This window comes from Coffea arabica, chromosome 5e (genome assembly GCF_036785885.1).
Source record: "Coffea arabica cultivar ET-39 chromosome 5e, Coffea Arabica ET-39 HiFi, whole genome shotgun sequence".
Classification (NCBI taxonomy): domain Eukaryota; kingdom Viridiplantae; phylum Streptophyta; class Magnoliopsida; order Gentianales; family Rubiaceae; genus Coffea; species Coffea arabica.
In genome coordinates, this window is record NC_092318.1 from 54,696,317 (window position 1) to 54,713,069 (window position 16,753).

The 16,753-nt window shown below is 38.9% G+C and overlaps 3 protein-coding genes across 23 annotated transcripts; 1 reads left to right on the plus strand and 2 right to left on the minus strand.

Annotated features, from left to right (window-relative positions):
* Nucleotides 1–1,993: 1,993 nt before the first annotated feature.
* On the minus strand, nt 1,994–5,053 carry LOC113743455 (large ribosomal subunit protein uL11m-like). 20 transcript variants are annotated; one of them, XM_027271462.2, is made up of 5 exons: nt 4,752–4,892; nt 4,579–4,614; nt 3,801–3,834; nt 3,348–3,396; nt 1,994–2,808 (listed from the first exon to the last, which is right to left on the minus strand). In XM_027271462.2, exon 5 carries the CDS (start codon nt 2,770–2,772, stop codon nt 2,305–2,307), a length of 468 nt encoding a protein of 155 aa, XP_027127263.1. In that variant the 5' UTR covers nt 2,773–2,808; nt 3,348–3,396; nt 3,801–3,834; nt 4,579–4,614; nt 4,752–4,892; the 3' UTR covers nt 1,994–2,304. The 20 variants fall into 20 exon arrangements, 10 of the variants coding, with proteins under 10 accessions (XP_027127263.1, XP_027127268.1, XP_071905558.1 ...); XM_027271467.2 differs by having other exon boundaries at nt 4,579–4,610; nt 4,752–4,891; XM_072049457.1 differs by having other exon boundaries at nt 4,730–4,868.
* An 830-nt stretch (nt 5,054–5,883) lies between these two features.
* Nucleotides 5,884–9,629, minus strand: LOC113688605 (peroxisomal 2,4-dienoyl-CoA reductase [(3E)-enoyl-CoA-producing]). Of its 2 annotated transcripts, none has more exons than XM_027206480.2 (5): nt 9,341–9,629; nt 8,116–8,275; nt 7,680–7,849; nt 7,378–7,600; nt 5,884–6,353 (listed from the first exon to the last, which is right to left on the minus strand). In XM_027206480.2, the coding sequence occupies exons 1-5, from the start codon at nt 9,524–9,526 to the stop codon at nt 6,199–6,201; spliced, it is 894 nt and encodes a 297-aa protein (XP_027062281.1). In that variant the 5' UTR covers nt 9,527–9,629; the 3' UTR covers nt 5,884–6,198. The 2 variants fall into 2 exon arrangements, with proteins under 2 accessions (XP_027062281.1, XP_071905554.1); XM_072049453.1 differs by having other exon boundaries at nt 8,116–8,271; nt 9,341–9,476.
* Nucleotides 9,630–11,067: 1,438 nt separating this feature from the next.
* Nucleotides 11,068–15,857, plus strand: LOC113688448 (DEAD-box ATP-dependent RNA helicase 36-like). Its single transcript, XM_027206262.2, has 6 exons — nt 11,068–11,869; nt 12,601–12,923; nt 13,534–13,737; nt 13,816–13,897; nt 14,582–14,680; nt 15,253–15,857. Exons 1-6 carry the CDS (start codon nt 11,225–11,227, stop codon nt 15,451–15,453), a joined length of 1,554 nt encoding a protein of 517 aa, XP_027062063.1. The 5' UTR covers nt 11,068–11,224; the 3' UTR covers nt 15,454–15,857.
* Nucleotides 15,858–16,753: the final 896 nt, after the last annotated feature.

Consider the following 16,753-nt stretch of genomic DNA (forward strand, 5'->3'; position numbering starts at 1 on the left):
CCCTTTTCTCTTTGTTTTATGTAGTTTACTTATCCGACAAACCTTAACCTTGGAATGATTATGATAAAAACTGGTACAAAATCTACATTCTTTATTCAACTCAAATACTTGAATAGATACATAAACACACTAAAATACTTGAACAGATAACATTCCCAACATCTACAGAAAATAATAACTAAAGCCAATAAAACAAATATACAAAACAAACAAAACATAAACACACTAAACCATAGCACTTCTAACAGCTTTCTTCTGCTCTTCAACCTCAAGCTCCATACGCTGAGCAATTATTTGAAGAAACGGAAACTCGCCAATATCTCCCAAAACTTCATCCAACACAGCAGCTCTACTAGATTTACGATAAAACTTCTTAAACAAATCATATATCTCATTCCGCAGTAAAATATTATTCGCTGAAGCTTACTCAATTTAATAATACATAAAAACAAAGCACTACTGCATTATTCAAGTACACTAAAAATAGAGCCAAACCAAGTGAAATTACATAACACATCGCTAACAAACACATTAACTAACACTCAACTTACTAAACACACTACTAAACACAAAAGTCTGCATAAACTCAACAATACTCTCTCAGTCATTGTTACTGCCGGTGCTGTCAAAAGAAGGCGACCGGGACATGAACAACAGTTCCTCGGCTACATCGAACTTGATTCTCGAAGCTATAAGTTCTAACATTGGCAACCTCCTCCCAGCAACCAATCCGCTGTCCAGCACAAGCCCCCACTCTCGCTCCTTATATAAAACCCTAAACAAATCACAAATCTCATTCTTCAGCACCAGATGAGTAACTTGAGATTGAGCTACAGATTCAGCAGGACGATTTCGACAAGAATTTGGCATAGGATAAGCACTAGCAGAACCAATACTCAACCTACTGAGCTCCTCCTCCAGCTCTGGACATGGATCTTGCACTGTTGAAAACACTCGATCATTATGTGCCATATATTCACCTGCAAATCAACAAAGACTGATAAATACTCACTCACCAAATGAACTTAAACTAACTAGCCCTCATTTATATACCAACTAACTCTCAGAATAATCACATCCCCTCAACAGTACATCCCGCACGTGCTTCTTATGTGTATACAAAGAAAAACGATATATATACAAAGAACCACTAACTATACACATATAAATACCAAAAAACAAATCCCACCATCATATCATATAATATAAAAAATACAAATACTATCCGAACATTGAACAAAATTCAAAATAAAAAAAAACACATAAAAAATACTGAATTATGCACAAAAAACTCAAAAAAAAGAAAAATTAGGATAATGCTAAAAGAACCATATCCTATAAACAAAGTTTCTGAAAAAATCCCAAAAACATACTAACACATCAAATAATCCATCAATTTTTAAATACACCAACCTGGCGCCCGCGCATTGCGCGGGATAGCTTACCTAGTTCACAGTTATTTCTTGTTCTTTCCAGTTAATCAGTTTTTGGTAATGTTGCTGCGTGGACGAGTGTGTTAGGCACTTGTTTGTTACCATTTCAACCCAATCAGAAGAAAGTCTAACAGTCACCTGAGGGAAGTACTAGGTGCCTTCCAGAATCAAGGTGGACGTGTCATAGAAGGGGCCTAATTTGGTGAATTTGGATTGAGCCAAATTTGGCGTTTCATCACAGATATGTAAATGTAATGGAAAAAAACTCGGTGAACATATAATTACCAAAATAGATTGGTTGTTGAAACATGGGTCTAGGACCTGTCTTTTGGTGATGCAAATTGGAAACAAAAAGATTATGATGCGTGTTTGTTAATAATAATATGAGCAAGCAAATGTTCATTTGTGCCAAATAATACATAGTGCTACAAAAGCTGCATTATATTGGTTGTTTTTACGCAAGCAACATTAAATTAAATCTTTCCCACAACGCAATGCAACACACACTTTTAGAAACTAATAATTGCACTTCGACATTTCAAGACTCGAACATCCCAAAGTGAAAAAATAAATAAAACCATTCCATCAAAGAGCATGAAAAATTTTATAGTAGTACAATCTAACATCCCACTCCATCCACCGTTACTAAATTGCTATGGAAATGGTACTATAGGTAGTACTGTACTTAATTTGAGCCCAACAGTAAAATTCTTAAACACACCCCCAAAAAAAAAATAATAATAATAGTCCTAGCAGTCGAAGAAACACAACAAAGGAAAGAGGGAGAGAGAGCGTTAAACAAAAAAAAAAAAAAGGTAACAATGAAGCAGCAAGTAGCAGCAGCAACAAAAAAGAACCAGAAAAAAAAAATCTAATCAAGCTCCTTCTGGACTTTAATCCCCATGGAATTAGCGGTTCCGATGATAGACTTACAAATGGACTCCAGAGGCATATACTGGCAATAGGGGTCCTGCTGCTTCACCTTGGCAATCTCGTACACGTGCTTCAAGGTCAAGGAGGAAGCCATCACGTGACCAGGGCGCCCGCTCCCCTTCTCCAACCCTGCCGCCTTCTTCAGGTACCACGTGACCGACGGTGACCTGACGGTAAACTCGAAGGTGTTGTCCTTGAAGGCCGTGATGACGACGGCCATGGGGGTGTCGGGCTTGTACTTTTGGGTCCTGGCATTGAAATCCTTGCAAAAGGCCATCAGATTGAGCCTGTATTGACCCAGCGCTGGCCCCACAGGAGGTGCCGGCCGAGCTCCCCCGGCTGGAACTGTTAAGCGGATCGTCGCCGCCACCGGCCGACGGGTTAGGATCTCCTTCAATGTTGACATTTTTTATGAGGAATTTCCAGATGCACCAGTACCAGTCTTTGAAAACAAGAATTCACAAAGTAAATTAGGTCCCTGGTTTCATAAAATACATACAGTTTTCACCTTCTACAAGATCAACATATAGCTATATTCCAAGAAGACATACCATCTGACAAGTTTGTCTATTTATCAACTACTCGCATAAATATGGAAGTAGAAGTACAACTACTGTTAATCCAAGACAACAAGAACAAAATCTAGCTTGATTGATGAGTTATAGGTTTCTTCCCATCCCAAGATACAAATGACTCCACAACGTTATGACACATCACGCAAATAAGTTTCAATATACCATATTGATAATAAAGTATAAAAGCGTATATGTCACACTTTAGCAAAGAAAAAATTTAATGTAACATTTGGAGATGAATAATCATGCACCATAAAGTCTGATTCGACCAAGCGTTGAGGCTCTTCACAACCAGTTTATATGCAATTCAAAGAGACAGACAAGTTATATATGAAACATGCTAAGATGTAACCAGATAGAAAAGCCAAAAGAAAAATAGTAATATCCAGAATCTTGTGCAACCCACTTTCTCCTTGCTGGTGATTCTGCCAATAGTTCTGGTTTCTCCCTTTCCTCTGCAAGTTAACAGGCGAGTTTAGCTGACAAAAGGGAATATGCATTAAGCATCCTATGTATATTCTAAAATTATGACTAATAACTAAGAAAAGTAAAAACAAAACTCATTTTGATCATGCAAGAGAGAAAGAGTGTGTGCGCTGAATCAAAACACGTTCAGAAAGGCAATCTGAAGTCGAGTTAGACAAAAAAAAATCTGTCTTCGTATATCACATAACAATAATTTTACTCAAAAGACAGGTTAGACAAGTCTCTGTTCTATGGACTTGAAAAGCAATAATTTTACTCCAAAGCCACAACGCTTAGTTTCCTTTTACATCACAATTTTCTTCCTATATTGACTAATCCCAATTCAGCAATTTTCTTCCTATATTGACTTATTTTAGCAATTTGCAGCACTTACCTGTAGTTCTAGGCCTTTCATGGGGTTCAAATCCCTAATGCAAAAACAAATAAATGGATGAAATAAGGAAACTGGTAGAACACTAGTCTAAACTCAGTGACATTCAAAAGAGCAATGGCAAAGAATCCTGGTAAGGAAAGAGGTATAAGCAGAAAATAAAAACTCCAAGCAGTACACATAGGAACAAAGCCATTGTATAGAAAACATAACTCCCATCCTACAACCAATGCAACCAAGAGCACATACAGGCATTCAAGGGCAATCACCTGTAATCTAATAGGTTTTACACCAAGTGGTACAAGCTGCTTTCTTTGCCAGAATTAGCCAAAAGACATATATCCAATACACATTTTTATCTCACATACATCACATCACAAAAAGTGCTACAGTAATTATTTCAAATAATCTCCTATCCAAACACACATAATGATTTCCAAATTTTTAATGCAAATAAGAAAAGACAAAATCTACGTCAAACTATTCAATAATGACCTTCATTCTTCATATTCTTGGATATCAGTAATAATCCATATAACACATGAATAATATATACCCCAAAACAGAACGAAAAATCTCAATAATCACATAACTCAACTCAATAATCCAGGATAAAAGTAGCGCATGACAGAATTTTCAGTGTTTAGAATTTTATTAGAATTATTGTTAAATAAAATTCCACAAAATAGTAGCTTTACTCCAGAATCTTTAAACAGAAATTACCCAAAATTCTAAAATGAAATTAAGTAATAAAAAAGGATTAAAAAAATAGTTCACTCACGAATTCCGCCAGCCAATGAATTCTTGCAACTACTGCCTGAGACAATGGCAACACTATCAAATGAGTATAACACATCTCATTCCTAGGGCTTGATTTGATTTACGAAAAAAAGGACAAAAATTAAAATTCTGGAATTCGTAAGGAAACATACAAGAGAGGGAGAGACAGTTTACCGTCTATAGTAAGACAAATTTGAATTTCCAGACATTGAGTACTCCTCTCCTTGGAAAACGTCACATACGGACAGGCTTACGTAATCGATGTACCAAAGCTTTTTTTTCTCACGACTCACGAGTTTAGGAGAAAGACAAAAATGGTGAACCAAAAATAACAGATGTTGGTCCACTCCAGCTCCAACAACAGTAATGGAGGCCTCGCAATTTGTTCGTCTAGAAGATATCCAAAACAACAGCCTATTCCTTGCCCCAAAATGACGCATCCTAGATTGACTATGACCCAGAGTTCCAGAGGCCCATCATATAGGTCGGCCCATTGAAAAGTCATGATTGGGCATTGAGAAAATTTCCATTCAAATCTGCAATATTTTAAGTGAGTTTTGAAATTTGAAGCGTGGCATACGTGTGTTTAATTGAGTTGAAAAATTTATATCCTAGCCAACTTCATTTGATGTTATGGTCATTTTTTTTTTTATAGATTTACTTTGTGGAATCAGATTGTACTGCCAAGCAAAACAGATTTGAGGAGGAGGATTTCCAATGCATTTTCTTCTGTATATATTGCATATCTGCAAATTCAGTGAAAACTATATAATTTCTCATGTGTGCAGTACATTGAAGAAACAGAATGAAGAAATGAATGGAGAACTTCTTGCACATACCAGACATGATTGCAAAGGAACTTCTTGAACACTCAAGGATAACTGGATTGGTGAGTTATTATTTACGTTTCATTCTTCTTGTCTGTGGCTTTGAGACATATAACAAGGATTATCCTTTTTGGCTAATTTTTCGTTCTTTTTGTATCTCCCATTTGTGTTATTCTGATGAATAAATATGTTTGGAGCTGCATGAATGAATCACTTACTTTATTTTATAAAGTCTGATTGACTGCCTCATGCATGCATTAATGATTCCTGTTGTCAACGTGCACTCTTGGTATTGCTTCAAAGATGGTGTCTTGGAGTCTATGCATAGATCCATGTATTCGTGTATGAATGTATGTGTGTACGACTAACATACCTGTTCTCGTGGTAAGACTACTTAATTCCAAAAAAAAATTTCCCTCCAAGAAAATTCTTCTGATGATCCAACAGAGTAAAATGAACATCTAACTTTAGACTAGACAAAAAGAAATGGCACTATGATTGCAAGTGCATCTGATCTCAAATTCAAATAGAAATACAGCACCCTAAGTGCTGTTGTATTGTCTGAAAAGCCAGAGAGGATTTATCAAAACATTTGTGCGGTAATAACACACTGCAATACTGTTCTGGAGCTAGCAATGCATCTAATCCGTCCAGCTTGACAAACAGAGAATCCTCACATATCTGCAATGAATTTTACCCAAACAATCATTCACTTATTTGGAGATTTTTCTCAAATTGTTATATAACCCTCCCCATGGAGTGTGGGGGTTAAGTCTTGAATTATTATCTTTGAGCTACAGTTTGCTGGTAGGAAGCCCAACAGGCGTGGCTCTTGATCTGTTCTCCACTGTACGCGAAAGCTGTTTAACAGCATCCTTTGGTATATGGCGAGGGCGGCTCAACCATAATCCTCCATCAACTACAATGGTTGTTCCATTAACATACTTGCCTTCACAAAAGAGGCAAGTCTCAATTAGTTAAGTTAGAAGCAGAATAGGGATCAAATGGCAGCAAAGACACATTGCTGCAGCAAATGTAATTTTTCACTAACTACTGAGATTATTCTTTGCCCCCTTTTCATTGTTTTGCAAGTAGATTTCTATATACTTCTAAAAAGTTATTCAAAGTTAAAATACAGAGACCAATTATTCCAAAAAGAACCATGTAAACGACAGAAAACGAATCCCAGTATTGAATATATAAACCAGAGAAACATAGAAAGAAGAGTGCTGATCCAAGGACAGTGGGGATGGTGATTCAGGACTAGCAGTAGAATGTCCATCCACTGCAAAGCAAACACAATAATTGCTAGCATTCACAAGGTTTGCATAATTTTTTAGGTTCACCAAAGCAGAAGAAACTCGTGTCCATCATCTAAAATTATGCCAGAAACCTGGCGTAGAAAGATGTACAGGTACCATTGTTGAACAGATGGAGATATCATATCATTTTTGTCACACTAGAGGTCAACCAGTGGGGCAGCCTATAGAATTAAGTTCATCAAGAAAATCATCCAGAAATAAAGCAACTACTGTCTATGATGCAAATTTTTAAGAAAGAGATAAAAAATTATTTAAAGTGGACAATAAAAACTTGTTTCAAAAAGGCCTCGTAACATGATTTTCATACACATTTTTGGGGGGTGGGGTTTTTTTTTGTTTTTGTTTTTTTTGTTGGGGGGGGGGGGTGTTTGGGAAAGGGCAATGAATAGGTTAAACATATTCACATTTACCCATCGAGCAGAAGATGTAAAACATTCAAATGGGTGTGAGAGAAGATTAAGAGCATATAACTTCATTTGACAGCTGTTACCGAGCCGCCAATCTTCAAGATCTTCATGAAGTAGTTTTTATCCTTGTATAGACATCAAAGAGTAGAAAAAGTCTGCAGTCTACTTTTATGATAACGACTACTGCTATTTGACACAAAACTGGGAATTTAGTACTACGAAAAACTGCAGCAAGGCTACTAACCAGCATCTGATGCAAGGTAGAGAGCAGACATGGCAATATCCCACTTCTCCCCAAGTTTGTAGAGTGGCATGTACTCTCTTGCTTTGCTACTAATCTCCTCAGGTGAAAGTTTACTCATGCCAGTTGTATCACTTATTGGACCGGGTGCAATCCCATTAACTCTGATGTCATAATCCGTACCCCACTCCAGAGCTAAACTTCTAGTGAGTGAATCAACAGCAGCCTGAAGAAGAAAAATGCATTGCGGCTAACATTTTGAAGAAAGTCAGCACATCTACAAAGCAATACAAAAAGTCACAAACCTTAGCTGCAGATACATGGATTTGATACCAAGATGCAGTGTAATGTAAAGTGGCACTGATATTCAATATCAACCCACCACTAGATGAGCGTCTTCCAGGTCCACCTTTTTTAAGATATTTGAGTGCTTCATGGCACATAGTAAATGTGCCAACTGAATCAATATCCAATACTGCAATTTAACACACAAAAATTCTTTCAGAGAGAGAGAGAGGGAACGGGGAGAGATAAATGACAATCCAGCTAAGATTATAAAGCTATATTGTTGGCTAATCTGAAAAGATAGCACAAAAAAAAAGGGTTGTCCAACCATTTTCCTGATACTTAGAATAGTGTTACTTGAGGACCAATAAAATCAAGCAAGTAAAAAAAAAATACATGCTAGGAAGTAGCCAGTGAGTTGAGGCTTAAAGTATCCAGAACTTCATAAAAGAAAACCTGTTCGAAACCCATTTGGAGATAAATCCTCAGGCGACACAAGAAAATTGCCAGCTGCAGCATTGACAAGAATATCAAGCTTCCCAAAATGCTTGACAGTTGACTCCACAACTCTTTTTGCATCTTCCTGCTTGCGGACATCCCCGTCGAAGCCAACTGCCTTGGAAAATGATTTAAGTTGAGTGTGAACATACATAAGATGACACATGTAGTAACAAATTAAAAAATCATATAGCTAATTCTTAAAAAAAAAAATAACTACGCAACAGAGACACACACTGTAATCTTTTAAAAAAAAAAAAAAAAATCAATACAAGTTCTTACAGGCAATTGGTAGGACACAATAACCGAACCATCACTTCACTTCTAGTCATGAAAACAAAGGCCACACCATGTATTTAGCAGAAATATATGCTCAGTATCAAAGAATTTGGACAAGAGTTGTTCTTTTATGCAAACAAAACGGCAAGGCTTGGTACAAAACAATCTGACTTTCAAACCCTCAGCAGTGGATGTAAAACAAAGGAAAGAACCATTGCATTTCTAGATGCAAGGTTATAGAAGTCTCCAGTTTTTCCTGGTTTGTCTTATGACTCATGAAATAAAGAGATAAAGAGATATGCAATTAAGAATACTGATTCATTGAGTTTAAGGTTGAGCGGCAAACCAAAAGGTCCCTCCAACCTAGCACACATGATTGTTCTTTTCGATAGAAAACAGAGAGACACATATCCTCTCCTTTCTTTCACATTCATAGATACTCAGGAACCTTGAGGCCACCAATATTAATCCTTGGGCCGCAAGGATTGCAGGGCAAAAGAGCGGATTGAAAATTCATGCATTATGATGAGGAGGAATAGCACATTATTGATAGTAGTAGCCATGGAAAATGTTGAGGTGACACGACAAAACTGATCGAAGCCCAATTCTTGAACTAAAAAGAACAGAGGAGGTGGATGAGCAGAGAAATCAGTGAAGCTGAATTCATAAATAAATAAAATTGATGCGACCAACAAGCAGGCCCTAACAGGAGCTCTACAGCAAATTTTAGACGTGGAATGAAACAAATTAAGAAACAAAACAAAGAATTAAGCAGGAGGCAGGAGGAGATGCTCCTGAAAATTCTATCTCACACTAGGGGTTAAGTAAATAACCAAAGAATTTAAGACGAATGACAAACTTAAAGATCAAAAGTATAAGAGACGGGGGGAAGGGGAGTTAGTACCGGAATACCGAGGGATTGAAGAGAAGAGACGGCGGAGTCGAGGACGGACTTGCGACGGCCCATGACGGCAATAGAGGCACCATGGATGCCGAACTGACGGGAGATCTCGAACCCAATTCCGGAGGCACCTCCAGTCAAGAGGGCTACCTTGCCTTTGAGTACATCTCCCTTGAAAGGAGACTCCATTTTGCTTTAACTATTCTTGAATCTGTTGCTTTACTTCCTTCTTTGCTCTTTTCTTTCTTTTGCTTTTGTGGGGTCTCGAACTCTCAGCGCCCTTTTATACTAGTGTTGTATGCACGCTAGTGCTTCTGCCGCCCGGGGAACGAAAAGACCTTTAACTAAAAGAGCAAATTATCTGGTTGGCCACTAAATTTTTGCAATCGTTGAGTTTTGGTCACTCGATTATTAAAAGTTTGATTTTGGCCACTAAATTGTATAAAGTTAAGATTCAGGGCCATTCTGTTAGATTTAGTCGTTAACTTTATCTGATCTGTCTATCCGCGCAATTTTCAAGACAAAATAAAGGGTTAATTTAGGAAGTTCAATATGCATCTTCTTCTTCTTCTTGCATAAACCTAAAGAAGGCAGGATGCCAGAGAAACTACAAGGGAGAAGGAAATGGAAGAAACCCAGCTTGGATTAGAGGAAGTAGGACCAAGCTCAATACCATCAAGAGCCGTGCCAGCAAGTTCCATTTCCCCATAGAGGATTTTCTGGAAGATCCTTAGATTAAGGCCAGTGTAATTTGGGGCATGGAGGTTGGGAGTTCTTGGGAATGGGTTGTTGCCCCTCCCTGCAATTACGCTGCTGCCGATGATTTCATTTCAATGCAAACAAACAATCCTGTACACCTATTGAGGTTTCTGAAATTATTCTTTTTATCTTTTGATACTACTTTGTACAGCTTCAATAGCAGATCGGGAATATCTTATCAAAGCAACCGAAGGACCTGTGCTTAACTTCGACCATCCATAGCCATCTCCTCCCTCGAGTCTGCCTTTCATTCTGGTTACCTCCCTCTCCTCTACTCTTCAAATTTCAGCACCACCACCCGTTGCATATGATATGAAAGCCTTCTTGTCTTCTTTGGCCTTTTTATTTTTTCCTTCTCATTCTCTTGAATCTCTGCCACCCACTTGCTGAGTCTTTGGGTCATGGGGAGATTCCTTCGATTGAGGCAGTTTAATTTGGGGTAGGGAGGTTGGGATCTCCTCCTTCGAGTCTGCCTTTCATTCTGGTTACCTCCTTCTCCTCTCCTCTCCAAATTTCAGCACCACCATCTATTGCATATGATATGAAAGCCTTCTCGTCTTCTTTGGCCTTTTTATTTTTTCCTTCTTCTTCTCTTGAATCTCTGCCATCCACTTGCTGAGTCTTTGAGCCATAGGCAGATTCCTTCGATTGAGGCAGTGTAATTTGGGGCAGGGAGGTTGGGAGTTTTTGGGAACGGGTTGTTGACTCTCTCTGCCATCCAGAAGATGCATGCTGAACTTTCTAAATTGACCCTACCATTTGTATTGGAAATCGTGCGGACAGACAGCATTTGTCTACTTAACGGCTAAATGTAACAGAATGACCTCGCATCATACTTTTATACAGTTTAGTGGCCAAAACCAGACTTTTAATAGTTGAGTGACCAAAACTCGATGATTGCAAAAGTTTAATGACCAACCGGATAATTTGCTCTAACTAAAACTGTATGTAATGTAACCACTACTACGACTCTTGCTGCTGCCGCTGTACAAACGAATGTTTCTCCACGAATACATACAAATAGGAACGTACGCTGCTTATTTATACATGAAACGACCCCGTCTGGACCAAACCAAATACTCTCAAATCTACAAAGGACAAAACCCGGCACCTCTCTAGTGGATCACCATGGAAGAAGACATCCTAGTGGATCAAAACTTCCCCTTGTTTTCCCGCCGTGGTAAAACCAACAAAGCTACTCCCTCCCAAATTAACCCCGCCCCACCTGTTACCGCCGCCGCCTCCACCACCACCCTGCAAGACCTCAAACCGCTCCTGCAGAAGGAAACCGATTCCGACGACCCTATTCCCACTACTCCCAACCACATCTCCTTCTCCGACTTGGGCCTAGCTGAATGGGCCGTCCAGACCTGCAAAGAACTCGGAATCAAGAGACCTACTCCGGTACAGCGCCACTGTATCCCTCGAATCCTTGCCGGCCAGGACGTCTTGGGCCTGGCCCAAACCGGCAGCGGCAAGACCGCCGCTTTTGCGCTCCCCATACTCCACCGCCTGGCTGAGGACCCTTACGGGGTGTTCGCTCTGGTGATTACTCCCACCCGGGAGCTGGCTTACCAGCTGGCGGAGCAGTTCCGGGCACTGGGGTCGGGCTTGCACCTGCGCTGCGCCGTGGTTGTAGGTGGGATGGATATGATCAACCAAGCCCAGACGCTGATGCAGCGGCCCCACGTGGTTATAGCAACTCCCGGAAGGATTAAGGTTCTCATTCAGGAGAATCCTGATGACGTCCCTGCTGTTTTTTCCAATACCAAGGTTGGTCAGTCATTCTTAATTTAATTTTAATGCCCGTTTTTTTTTCCATATTCAAATTTTTGGGAAGCATTATCTATCTATGAAAAAGGAGAAGACGAGCAAAAACAAAAAAGTTATACACTATCCAAGGTTATTGTAGTTGTATGTAGAGCACCTGATTACAGTTCATAGTGTAAATCTAACCCTATAAAACTATTATACAGTTATTATACACTAGGTGTTGTATAATTTTAAGGTCCATACTGTTGGTGTAAGCCTCAACTGTTAGTAAAACCAAAATCCTATATTTTCCATGACTACTCGGACAGAGTGCCAAGTGTAGCAACCTTGGTTGAAACATCCGAACTCTGGAGAACTGACATGATTGAGATATTTTTATGTTTTCATTTTGCATCAGAGATATGTCTCTAAAGATTAAATTTTGTCCATAAACTCAACAGCTGGGATTCTTTTGTAAAGTGTTTCTGCCAATAATCAGCTGAATTGGCACATGGCTTCAAATGGTTAGGACAAACCTATGCTGCATTTTCGTTTGTGGTATTCTACCTGCTTCTTAACGTCTTTTTAATTGGAGGACTTTACACCATCCCCAACTGTCCGAGGCCCTCCATCTTTTTGCCAGGCTGTCGTAATATTAGCAAGTGCTCACACTAAAATTAAAACAAAAAAAAAGTGATTTTCTTTAATCCCTAAGCTGTGGAATATTTTATCTTGTTTTCATTCTGCTGTAGTTCTTAGTTTTAGATGAAGCGGACAGAGTGCTTGATGTGGGCTTCGAGGAGGAACTCAGAGTAGTCTTCCAGTGCTTGCCAAAGGATCGGCAAACTCTGCTTTTCTCTGCTACCATGACCAGTGATCTACAAACACTAATGGAGCTTTCTGCAAATAAGGCATACTTTTACGAGGCATATGAAGGATTCAAGACAGTGGAGACTCTTAAACAGCAATACGTTTTTATCCCAAAAAATGTGAAGGATGTTTATCTCCTATACATTCTATCCAAATTGGAAGATATGGGTGTTCGCTCGGCCATCATTTTTGTTTCCACCTGCAGGTGGGTGTGTGGAAGTGTGTGTGTGTGTGTGTGTGTGTCAAATGAAATATTACTGCTGTTATTGCTAATTGTGTGGTACATTTGTTGGCACAAGTCTTCTGTCTACCTGCATCCTCCATTGTACTGATGCTTATGCATAATGCTAAATTAATGTTTGTCTTACGTTTTGTACCTTGTGAGCAACAACTGTATCAGACGTGCCCTTTGGATACAGTTGACAAGTGTGAACTGCTTATACATTGGCGCACATATATTGCATTAGTGAAATGTTTGTTAAGCCTGCCAAATAATAGCTGTTGCATATTTGCATGGAATTGGTGCTTCTACAAATTTCATGATGCTAGTGGAAGCATCTGGGTGAACTGTCCTTAGATTCTACAGGCTGGTTGTGATTGTTTATACTAGTAGATGGTGTCCTTTATGTGATAAATACATACTTTATACCAGGTCTCCTAGAGTCTGCAAAATTGGTTTATAGGGGTGACAAAGCTTCTGTTTGTTTTCTTAGTTTACGTTTAATGTCATTTTCTTACATCAATCAGAAGGATGTTAGAATTTCTCTTGATTTGTATTCTGCGTCTGCGTGTGTTTGTCTACTGTAACTGAGCAGGAGTTGTCAGCTTCTAAGTTTGTTGTTGGAAGAACTTGATGTTGAAGCTGCAGCATTGCATTCCTTCAAATCCCAGTCTTTGAGGCTTTCTGCAGTACATAGATTCAAATCTGGGCAGGTTCCTATATTGCTAGCAACAGATGTTGCAAGTCGGGGTTTAGATATCCCAACCGTTGATCTTGTCATAAATTATGACATCCCAAGGTGACAATCCTGGTGAAACTTTACTGATTCATTTATCTTTCTGAAGCTTTTGATTCATATAGTGCTAAACCTTTTCAGGTTTCCACGCGATTATGTTCATCGTGTAGGGCGCACTGCAAGAGCAGGGAGAGGGGGGCTTGCTGTTAGTTTTATTACCCAGGTAAGAAGTCAGATGGGGTTTTTATGTTATCTAGAAACTTTCTCCTAAGAAAAATCAACATTTCCTGATGTAAAAATCTGCAGTAGATAAAGTGGGAAACGGGAAGAGATATGGCCTCGATGGCTGTCTTGTGAAATTGGAGAAGTTTAATACCTCTGAATATGTTAACAGATTGCAGATTGAATCTTGTAGCACCTGGGTGGAAAATTGGTTGATCCCATCTTCTCTTAAATGTTTGCTTTATTACGGGAAAAGGTTAGGATGGGATTGGGATGTATTGTGCTCCCCCCCCCCCCACCCTCTTTGCTTTCTTCAATGACATGGGCATTTCTAGTGTCATGGCATCGTAGGTTTGGGAAGCTGGGGTGGAGATTATTACAATTTCAAATTATGGAGGCAGTAAACGCTCAAATTGAACTTAGATATGGCTTTTATAGTCCTCGTTTATTATGAATTGAACTGGAACATAGCACTATGACTTGAGCTAATCTTTTTCTGTCTATTGTTTAATGTGATTTTTCTCAACCTCATATGTGTCTGTGAGACAGCATGTGCAATCAAACACAAAAAGTAGCACCTCCAAGTGTGAATATAAGCTTGACAACTGTGCCTCAGTATTCTCCCACTCCCTAGCTTTTTTTTTGCCACAGTTTTCATGGATTGCTTGATGATCTATTCTTGCAGAATGATGTTGATCTTATTCACGAAATTGAAGCTGAACTTGGAAAACAGTTGGAGGAATTTGAGTGCAAGGAAAAGGATGTTCTTGCTGAAATTACAAAGGTAGAACCATTTTACTGTAAACCGTACTGATTATGTCAGCAAGTTTCCTTTGAATCTTAATTTTTAACTCACCAGAATTGCTTCTTGATACTCATAAATTTCAAGCTCTTGATCTGCGATACGAGTGATCTCCTCTGCCTTTATTCCATCCCACCCCCCCAAAAAAATCCTTTTTTGTTCCTTCTCTGTTTTCTAGATGGTCATTAAGGAGGAATTTTGGCTCTTTTTCTTTTAACGAAACTGGTTGCAGGGTCCTAAGAATTGGTTCAAGTGGTAGGGACATTGACTAGATAGTATTTGAGGTCATTTGTTCGAGTCTTAAGCCCTTCCTTTAGCTCTTCCCTTTGAAAGTTTCGAGTCTCCCTTGAAATAAAAAATCTGAAGATAAGGAAACCCAGAAAGCTCTTCTATTTGATTTGCTTGAAGTACAAGCTTTTATATAATGTTTAGTGTTGTATTATCCAAATTGAATGTATACCATCAGATATTTTAATCACTTGCTGCACGTAATATTTTCTGGAAGTTTTGCGAAAGGTATGCTCTTGATATCATCAACATCCTTCCTTGCACAGGTTTACAAGGCCAAACGAGTGGCAACCATGAAGATGATGGATGAAGGATTTGAGGAGAAAGCAAAAGCACGGAAAGCTCAGAAGTTGAAGGCACTAGCAGAGAAAGGACTATTGAAAAGTAGTAAAAAGCGAAAAAGGAAGAAGGGGGTATCTGATCAATTGGTGGAAGTTAAGAAAGCTTACTTTCACCATCTTCCCTAATTTTATACGTGCTCACACATAATTAAGTCTATTAAGAGCTATCTTTTGCGCAGCCTTGTTTGGATTGTGGTTTTCGGAGAAAAATTTTTACGTTTTTCGTGAACACATTTTCTAATCATCTTTTTTATCTCGTATGCATCAAATTACTACAATACATGTTTTTTACAGAAGCTTCTAAAATTAGCAATCCAAACATGTTGCCGGGTTGTAAGTTTATTGACAGAAAAAGGAAAATCAGAGAAAAGATGATGAAGAACCCTTTTTTAGCTGGGAGATCAGAAAAATCTTTGTTTTACTGTAGGGTTCCATGTAATGCATAACATCTTCGAATAACTTTTCCACTGGCTGTGTTGTTTATAACCAAGGAGGCCTCACAACTGTGGTGCTATTCTTTTCTTTGGATATCCTAAGTAGTTTTCCAGATTTTGATAACATCATAATAGATTGAGATGATGAGTAAGGAAGCAGTTGCTCGTATCATAAAGGCTAAAGATTGCATAGAGAAATAGAGTGACCATGTGAAATACGCGTGGAGGACTAAAAGAGCACCTAATCCGTCTATGATGAAACTGCGATGCAAGTTAGTGGGTAATGGAAACAAACTGACACGAAGGTTAGTGGGTAATGCTGAAAAACACCCAAATCATAAGGCTCCAGACGTAGTGCTGGGCTCAACTTCAGCATCTACACAAAGTGAAGTAAATAGAATCTCCTCTTAACCCCGGATTGTAATCCTTAGCCATTCATTAGTACCCAAGAACAATGAGCGACCCCCTAAGCTCGTCACTATCCATCCACTTGCTCGCATCAAAGCACTCTGTCAACCTGTAGCCATGTTTCTCTGGCAAATCAGCTTTGAAAGTTTCAAAGTACCTTAAGACAAGCAGCAACTCACCTGCGAGATACTTCTTCCGACATAGTTTGTGCCCTCTTTTAACACAGCACCTTTGTTAAAACGAACACAAACATGTTGATGAGAGGGATACTCTGATTTTACAAGAGTCATCGTGGGCGACTGAGATCGCAAGCCTCAAAATGATCACTCTCGCACAAAGCATAAACTGCTAGTAAAGATCAAAGACCGCTGTGTGCCGTGCCATTCATTTGCGCAAGAAACAGACCAGTTCACCAAAGCCCGGTGCGAACGAGCATTAAATCTGATTTGAGTTCATCTTCACTGTCAAAGATCTCAACCATTGATGACTCAATTATATGTGCAACTAATAATATTCATGACCCAATTATGCCAGCTTAGCTCCATGTAGGCACACATATATAAAGACAATAAATATAAGACCCC